This window comes from Delphinus delphis, chromosome 10 (genome assembly GCF_949987515.2).
Source record: "Delphinus delphis chromosome 10, mDelDel1.2, whole genome shotgun sequence".
Classification (NCBI taxonomy): domain Eukaryota; kingdom Metazoa; phylum Chordata; class Mammalia; order Artiodactyla; family Delphinidae; genus Delphinus; species Delphinus delphis.
In genome coordinates, this window is record NC_082692.2 from 101796500 (window position 1) to 101805972 (window position 9473).

Sequence of the window (9473 nt, forward strand, 5' to 3'; positions counted from 1 at the left end):
TTGACCCGCAGCAGCTGCGTTCCCCCCCCAACCTTTCTCCCCAAAGGCCCCCTCCTGGCCCCCCCAGCCGACCTGCACGGCAGTGTCTGGAGGTGGCGCCTGAGTCCAGCCTCACACGGCCCGGCCTCTGCGGCTAGCGAGTTGAACTAAGGCTTAGCAGTCAGTGGGCGAACTTTTTTTTGACATTTCTTAAGAATCATTCTGATGTAAGTGCTCTAAGCTCTTTTAATTTTGGTTTCTATGAATTTCCTTTTTAGGGGTCCATCATTAGCAGTCCTCACATGCGCCGGAGAGCTGCATCAACACGAGACTGTCCATCTCGCCCACACCAGGCCATGCCCAACTCCTCCTCCCTCCTGGGCTCCCTATTTGGGAGTAAGAGAGGGAAGCCCCCTCCCCAGGCCCACTTGCCCCCAGCCCCTCCCCAGCCGCCCCCCCACCCGCCTCATCCCTCGTCCGGCCACCCCCAGGGGCCCACGGAAGGCCCCTTGCAGGCACCAGTGCACGGGCATCACGGCCAGTACTGCCCCCTCCAGCAGAACCCGCCCCCCTACCATCACCACCACCACTACCACCCGCCCCAGCACATCCAGCACGCACACCAGTACCACCACGGCCCCCATGGGGGGCAGCCCGCCTACGGGGCCCACGCGCACAGCCACCCGCCGCTGCCCTCGGCCCACGTCGGCCACCCGGGCCACGTGGGCCATGCCGTGCACCACCACGGGCAGCCCCCTGCCCCGCCACCCCTCCCCGGCAGCAAGGCCAAACCCAGCGGCATCAGCACAATTGTGTAGACAGCCTGGGCGGGGGTCCCGGGCCCCTCCGAGCAAGTGCACACCACACAGGCGCGCCCAGGGGTGGCGGCCCCAGACCGGCCCCAGAGCACTTTCTGTTTCCACCTCCCCGTCTGCTCCCGGCCCGGATGGAGCCCCCCAAGCCCCGGGGCTTGTGTCACAGGGAACAAACCCCCCCCCCCGCCCCCAGTTTCATTTAGTGGTGGCGCCCCGGGCTCCATCCACCTCAGCCCGGGAGGTGGGCCTCGGCCACCATCAGCCCTGAAACAGTGCCGCCGGCCAAGTAGATGTTGAGCTCCCCGCCCCAACCCCCCACCCGCAGCCCTCAGCTCTCTGCTCCCTCACTATACACGCAGATGAGAACCCAGCCTAGGAAAAGAAGAGACGACACAAAAAACCAGAGACAGAACCAAACAAAAAACCCAAAACTTGCTGCATTATTGCTCTTTTATTGACAATGGGCAAAAATTAAGTAGACCTGATATGGTTGATGAAAATACGTAAGTAAACTTTATATAATATAAATATATAAATATATAAATATATATATATATATACTGTATAGGTAGTATTTGTGTGTGAAAGGCAAACGTTTCAGTCCACGAAATTAGCAATATAGACTTTACAAGGAGCTCCACTTACCTGATAGGAAGACAGTACCTTAGACAAACGTGTGAGAGGGTAGACCAAAAACTTAAATGCTAGGGACAAAATTCATATTCTTCCGTATTTTCATAAAAAGAAGAGAAGCCCCCCTAGGACTGGCGGAGATCTTTACACGATCATTACTAACTGTGCCAAGTAACATAGCATCTAACTGTTTTAAAAGTCCGATATTGCTTTGTATAAATCCTTATTTTATTAACAGAAGACTAACATAAGTAATCAGTATTATAACTGCTCTGTTATTTCAGGTAAGCAAATAGATAAAATGCAGTAAACTCTACAGTAGCAACTCGAGACAGCTAGTTAAGAACTGGTTGCCTTGGACTATTGGTTACAGATTCTTAGACACTTTAATGGCTGCAATAACTGTGAATTTCCATGATCCCTGTTTCTTCTGTATGCATTTGATTTAATGCACACTCATTCAGAGCCCTCTGCGGGGGGCCCCATACACGGCCGAGGTATTCATCTCCAACATGAAAACGACCAACTCATCCTGTGTCCCCAGCACCATAGCTCCCTCATCCTGTTTCCAACCGCAGCAGGCAGACGCCCCGGAACCCGAAGGCTTCTCTTAGCGTTTAGCAACCCAGGGCGGTGTGTGTGTTTCCCGTTTTGTTTTCTGAGTGGTGGCCGTGATCATCGTGATTCCATGTGGCCGTGTGCTAGCACGACCCCCGTGTCATCGCCGTGGCCCATCTGACCCCAGCCGACGAGTGCCCGGCCCCGCCAGCGCGGCCCCGCCACCTCCTCACGGTCAGGCGGCTGCCGGGGCATCACATGACTCTCCGCTGTGCTCTTGTCGCTTCCATGTTGTGGTGACACCATCCGCTCCCCCGGGGCTGGCGCCGCACACGCCTGGTTCTGTGCCTGAGTCACCCACGGGCCGTACTTTGTAGTTTCAGCCCTTCGAGCCACTGCAGCAGCCAGTGCTGTGCTCCTAAGCCGTGGACCCGAGGATCGCCCCCGGCACCTGCCGGGCAGGGAGCTCTTCCAGAAAGGGCGAAGCTGGCGCGGGACTCCGCGGGCGCGGGGCTCTGGACAGGCGGCAGCGGGACGACGGAGGGGGGCCCACCCTGGCGGCGGCCGGGGCCCTGCCCGCCCACCGCCCCCTTTGTCGCATCATCCAGGTCACCAAACCAGCAAATCTGCAAACCGAGCACTTTGTTAATCTCCATAGAGAGCAAGTACAGCAATCTAGAGTTTAGCTTTTTTGGGTTTTTTTTTTCCTTTTTTGAAAGAAGTGTGACTTTAACCTTCCCGCCTTTATCTTCCCGTCCGTGTCGTCCTTCTCTCTCATCTGCTCAGAAAGAGAGAAACGAAAAGCACGGGCGTGTCTGATTTGGTCCAGGCCGGGCTGGTGGGAGGCTCCCCGGTTCCGCGGACCCCGAAACTCCTTGGTTTCCCTCCAGAGTCCCGCTCCCGAGGCGTTCTCTGTCTTGTGGTTTAAAGGGCGTTGTGATGACAGGGAACAATCGAATTGTGCTGCATGTCCTCTGGCGCCAGGCACGAGGCCACACTTTGTGTTCTGTGTATTTGCAAACTCTCTCAGTGTTACTGTTGACAAATAGTTGAAGTAAAGTGATAACATATTAAGTATGTCGGCTTTTCTTCACCCTCTGTACCAATCGTAGGATCTAACTGTAAACTCCAGGTTGTTCCAGAAAAGATGCAGGCAGGCTGATTGACACCAGGTCGCCCTTCCCGAAGGGCAGTCACTGATGGAAACAGCCAAGCTGGGTAGAGCCGGTGGGAAGGGTGCCCTCTCTCTGCAGGCCACTCGGGACCCCCACCTCCAGACTGTCACCGGGCTGGGTCCCTAAAGTGGGGGGAGTCTCTCCCTGTGTTCCCAACTTTCTGCTGGACTGACTTCTGGTCAGTGAGGTTTCATCAGTCTTTGTGTTTCATTTCCAAACTTGTCATGGAATAAGTGTTCCCAAAAGGTACACTGTTCCCTGGAGGAGTCTGGAGCCAGGCTGCCCCGAACTCGTTTGCGAAGCAGATGCTCCTGGAAAGCTTGTGGCCCCATGTAGCTTTCTCGAGACTGCGCTCTCGGGATCCCAGCCCGTCCCAGAGCCGCAGCTGTGGGCACCTGTGGTTCACGCCCTGGCACAGGAGGTGGGAGGCTGAGCATCCCCGGGATGTGTGTCATCCTTTCTCGCTGTCAAGATACACGTGGGGCATTTTGCTCAAGTCACAAATTATTTCAGCAGGTGACCCTTAGAGAAGGCAGTTGGTACCGTCACAGACATCTTTTCTGGGACAACAATTAAATCATGTTTGTTTTTTCTTTTTAAGTTTATGAATGGATTGCACAACAATGTAAAAATAAAGTTCATCCTAATATGATGTGCACATCTTGCTTAAAAACATCCTCAGTCATCCTGTGTAGAGCGATTTTTCCATCTCGCACTGCATGTAGCAGAAACCTCTTGGTTTTCTTTAAGATGAGCTGAAAAGACAGCAGATGTTAAACATGACCCTAGGTGTTGACTCAGCACCGTACGAAGCTATGTCGCTACAGGTAAGCATGCATCTTACAGTCCGTTGTAAAATACCATCACCCTTCCTGCCTGAAAAACGAGTCCTTTTGTAAGTATTTTCAATACAACAACAATAATCCAGGAAGCGGGTTGCAGAATGAATCGGCGTGAGGTGAGGGCGGTGAATGGGCACAGCGAGCGGGGGTGGGGGGCGTCACCGTGTGACCCGCCTGCGGTCATGCCAAGGTCGTGTGTGGGACCATCTACTCTGGGGCACTGTCATTCACCTCGAGTCGTTTCACACACTTAGAACCAGGTCTTGAATGCAGGCTCTTCAGACCTCAAGGGCCGCCTCGCTCGCGGGAAGCCCGGCACCCACGATGTAACTTTGGGGAGGAAAGAAGTGCTTTTGTTTTCCTGTGCGTTCTGTGTGTAAGTAGTAACAGACTCTACTGATGTAAAACCATAGCTGTGATCACTTGGAGAAATCAAATAAATGCTTCAAAACCCTCGAGTTCTTACTTTTTCTGGGAAGTCCAGCAGTTTCCCTGTTGGCCACACACAGAGATCTCCAGGTGACAGGGTGGCCCATCCCTTGTTGTGACTGCTGTGGGCTCCGGCTCTCCGGGAAGACGTTAACTTGAGGATGCTGATAGACGGCTTAAGATAAAGGTACGCGTCACAACGTAGGCACTGGTAGAAGATTTCAGAGGTATTTATTTATTTCTAGCAACTTTCGACAAAATTTTGTGCTTTCGTTGAGTTAGAAAGAGACAGGAGGTGGACCGTATAAAGTGTGCAGGTGGGCTGGGAGCGACTGGTGGGGGCAGAGAAGCACCCAAGGGCCCGGACCCCATCACATGATGTGGAAGACAGGGAAGGAATTCTGATGCTGCTGAGAGCAGGCGTTCTGTGGGAACGTGATTGGCTTGTACTGTTTCTCCTTTCCTCGAGCCAAATTCAGTTCCAGAGAATACCCCTTAAAAGTTTCAGTACGTATCATAAAACCAAGTAAGACTGGTAGACCTAATTTGTGGGAAACACAAAGAGGTTGACGTCAGCGGCCATAATGGGCTGTGGCCCACCCTTCACAGAGAAGTGGGTCCCTATGGGAAGACGGTCTCAGGTCTCTGCAGCGGGGAGGCCGTCCCTCTCCCAGGCCCTCGGGGGCCTCCGAGGGAGGGGAGCCGGTTCCCGGAATTCTGGGAATACTTAGGTCTGCTTCAGCGCGTGATGCCACCACACACACGGCTGCTGACACCTGCCGCTCGGGGCACCCGAGCCACTCAGCCAGTGCCGCGGTGCGACCGTCCTCTGGGTTTCGGGTTTGTCTCCCCAGCAGACTGCGAGCTCCTGGGGCAAAGGGTGCGTGTGGTCCCCTTCTGTGTGTCCGGTGGCCAGCACAGGACTGCTCCCGTCAAGATGCATCCGAAAACGAATTGGTGGTTGGAAGGGGGCGGGGGTCACAGCAGAACCACTGGCTGATCTGAGGGTGTGTAGATCGTCAGCCTCCCAAACTGATGGACAGTTGTTCGCTTGGTGCTCTGCTGCTCCTGCCACCGAGAATCTAGCTGGGGATGCAGGTGACACAGTGAAACTTCGCCGAGCTTGTTTCCTGCTCACTGCCCGTGTCCTTTAGCCCACGTTTTATTTGACCTCTCAAAGCTTTCAACGCTGTTCACACGTCCCTTCGTGAAACATGTGGTGTCTTTGGTCGCACACTCTCTCCTTCCTCTCCGGGGGAGGAGGTGGGGAGCTCCTCCCGTGTCTCCTTTGCAGGCTGACACCCCTCCCGGAGCCATGACGTGTTGGACTCAGGGACGCAGAAAGCCCTCTTCCTTTCTTCCTACTTCTCGGCAACGTCACACAAGCCCACAGCTTCGGCTGGCTTTCTGTTTTCCTGTAGAGATTCCCAAACTCGAATCTCCAGCCCAGACCTCTGCTCCCAACGTCCACATCCCTTGGATCTTTCAGTAGCAACTCTCTCCAGGAGGACCAAATCCATGGTCGCACACGGACACACACGTGGAGCTGGGGCCTCCCTGGGCCCCCCGCATTGATGAATAGCATTCCTGTGAGGGGTGTAAGTTAGAATTTAGGACTTGTTCTGGAACACCTGTCCTTTCCCTCACTCCCCAAGTCTGTGCTGTCACCAAGCCCTTTTGATTTTTTTTTTAATAATGTTTATTTATTTGGCTGCGCCAGGTCTTCGTTGCAGCATGTGGGATCTTTAGTTACGGCGTGCATGCGGGATCTAGTTCCCCGACCAGGGATCAAACCCGGGCCCCCTGCGTTGGGAGCGCAGCGTCCCAGCCACTGGACCACCGGGGAAGTCCCTAGCCCTCTTGATTTTTACCTCCTGTGTGTTCTTGAATCTACCTGTGCCTCTTCATATCTCTCACCTGCCGTCAGGCCGTTGTCTGTCTGTCACCCGGTCGGTACCTGGGCTCCTGATCTCCACGGTGGGTCCCTCGACCCCGTTCTCCACTGGCACCAGAAGGGTCTTTTTAAGATGCTGCCTGCTTGAAGCCATTAAAAAGAAAATAACAGAAGACGCTTGACGTAGGCTGTGTGAGGCCTGCATGGTCTGGCCCTTGACCCTCGCTGTCCCCTTTCATTCCAGCCACACTAGCCCTTCAGACGCCCAGGGAAGCCGTGTTCCCCCTGCCTCCGGGCCTGTGCAAGTATGACCCTGGCCATTCCCCGAAGGTAGGATGCTCTTCCTTGTATCTTTGTTGAGTTAGCTTCTATTTCCTGCATCAAATTTCAGCTCAGCCACCACCCTCTCTGCAATGCGTTTGCATACTTGTATATTCAGTGATGTGATTGTTCCATTGCCAAAGCGTCAACAAGGTCAGGTCCTTGCACAGCTGTAATCCCAACGCATGGCACAAAGGGCTTCAGCCAGTGTTCGTTGAGTGAATAGATGAGTACCAACGCCCGAAGAAGGAGACTTAGTGCTGAAATGCACAATGCACTTTGGTGGTTCACGGTGAGATCAGAGACCTAGGGAAGCGGCACGAGCCAGAGGCAGGGAAAGACTGGGTCCTGCCGCTTCCTTGTTAATTCAAGGAATAATTTGGGCGATGGCTGGAGGCTTTTAATCACTGTGTTTTAACTTCATCAAATATGTTTTTAACATTCAGAGGATTTGGAAAGAATAGACTCATAACAAGCGGGGGGAAAAATCACCCACAATCCCACCACGCCAAAACAGTTATAATTGAGCGTTTAGTCTCCCTCCTTCCCACCCTGTCTTTGGGCGTGTTTCTCGGTTACCTAATTCAGATTTTTTTTTTATGGTAACTTTATTAGTTCGGATCTTTGATGTGTGTCCCAAACAGTCTGTAAGTGTTATTCGGTGCCCCTCGTGAAGAAAGAGTTTCACGGTGGAAGCCATCTAGGAGACGCCAGGTCTGATCAGAGTTAAACTGTCTGTCCTGCAGGACGTCTCAGAGTGTTACCAAAGTGGGATCCGGCTGCCCGCAGCTCAAAAGACAATAAAGAGGCAAGGTTAGTGGAAAGGAAAGTTTGCTTTATTTCGGAGGCCAGCGTGGGAGGGGACGGTGGGGGACAGACGCCTGTCCAAAGGTCAACTCCCTCCCCCATGACAATCAGTGGAGAAGAGCTTTTATAGACAGAGGGAGGGGGCTCCAGGCAGAAACAGCACAGTCAGCTCTGACCGTCGTCTTGAGATCAGTCCTGCAGTGGCCTGGTCAGTATCATCTTGATTGTTTTAAGTACAGTTAGTCTTCAGTTCCAGGGTCGGTTTGTTCCCATTTCTTTGAGGCCAGTTCCAGGAATTGTGACAGCTTATGTCATGTAGTTCACTTCTTCCACCTAGTGGAGGTTTCAGTATCTATAAGACAGCTCGCAGGATATGGCTCAGGACATTATCTATAACCCTTGAGGAGGAACTAAAGGTCCTTGACTTTGTTTAATGACTAAACTATTGTTATTTGGTCTCCTTTGACTGTTTTCCTCTGTTTCTGCATTTTCTCACTTCTCTGATTAAACTTACTCTTTGGCTAAAGTTTTTCTACAGACAAGACTCAGGCTGAGGACATGGGGGGCAAGGGCCATAGGGTCCTGCTGTGTTTCAGGAGCCTCTTAGAAAGATGACATTTGTTGTAAGTCTCCGAAAGATAGTCTGTGCCACGTTTCCCAAACGTCTGTAGCGGTGGAACTCTGTTGCGTTCTACAGCATACCGTTTTGTTGAAGTTTGTATGTGTAAATTGTATTTCCTTAATATATCCTGATGTTATAAAAGATGCAACAGTTGATGACGTTTGCTCACTGGCCCATTGTATGGGTGGCCTCTGATGTGCTTGCCATCAGATAGTGTTGTTTTGGTGAATAAGGAACAGATGGTTGGAAATCATAGAGTTTCTGAGCAGATTTGGTGACTCTGGTAGGGACTGTGGCCTGGGAGAGTGGGGCACCCCTGAGTCTGACTTTAGGCCAGAGCTCCTGGGATGAACAGTGACACCACTTTGGTGGCCCAGGGCAGCCACGGCATCACCTGAGAAGCCTCTCTTTGGGTGTATTCATTCAGTGCTCCCCTCCCGCGGGAACCCACCTCACCTTTCAGCACTGAGTGGTTCTGCAGTAAAGATGTACCGGCTGCCATGAAGGATGCTTTCCCCATTTCTGACGTGTACTTTGAGACTTCTAAGGCCCTTTTAGGGAACTGCCTTCTCCCCTTTCTATTACTTCTGACCACTGTCCACCTGCACCTCCACGACGTGGCCAGTGTCCTATATGGAAAAAGTCCCATCTAAATCTGAAAGATGGGGACTAAAGCTCTTCAGGTGTCATCTTCCACGGGGTTAATAGGGAATAAAGCATTCTAAAATAAAAATACCAGCGGGGGAGGGCTTCCCTGGTGGCGCAGTGGTTGGGAGTCCGCCTGCCGATGCAGGGGACACGGGTTCGTGCCCCGGTCCGGGAGGATCCCACATGCCACGGAGCGGCTGGGCCCGTGAGCCATGGCCGCTGAGCCTGCACGTCCGGAGCCTGTGCTCCGCAACGGGAGGGGCCACAACAGTGAGAGGCCCGCATACCGCAAAAAAAAAAAAAAAAAAAACACCCCAGGGGGTAATGGAGGCCACCTAAATCGGAATCTCTTCCCACATTCTGAGAACTGTTCAGAAAAAGAACAAACAAAACCACCTATAGCCCAGACCTACAGTGTAACCAGGAAAGACCAAAGATCACAAACCTCAATGAGAGGTCAGTGGGAAAACAAACATCTTGGACTAGCAGAGTTGCCAGGGAATCTCACACCAGAATGTAGACCCAGGTGAGGACTGCACGGAATAGAGGAAACGTCATCAACTAGGGTTCACACCCGTAAGGACAGACCGACCCTCAGAGGAAACGTGAGGGCCGGTGGGTGAGAGTACTGGCCGCTTCGGAATCAAGGGGGAGAGACTGAGAAAGTTCTGAGACCAGAGGTGCAGAAGCCCTGCTTCCGGAGAAGAGGGAAGCACCCTGGAAACGGGAGGTTCCCGGAGGCCTGGTGAC

At 53.0% G+C, this 9473-nt stretch overlaps 1 protein-coding gene across 5 annotated transcripts in view; it reads left to right on the plus strand.

The window, feature by feature from the left end:
* IQSEC1 (IQ motif and Sec7 domain ArfGEF 1) overlaps window positions 1–4456 on the plus strand; it is a 106509-nt gene extending 102053 nt beyond the window's left edge. For 2 of the 5 annotated variants that reach the window (XM_060023134.1, XM_060023130.1), the window contains exon 14: window positions 258–2505. In XM_060023134.1, coding sequence (XP_059879117.1) covers window positions 258–797 — 540 coding nt within the window. In that variant the 3' untranslated portion in view covers window positions 798–2505. Of the gene's footprint in view, window positions 1–257 lie in introns of all 5 variants that reach the window. The other 3 variants (XM_060023131.1, XM_060023132.1, XM_060023133.1) reach the window with 3 other exon arrangements.
* Window positions 4457–9473: the final 5017 nt, after the last annotated feature.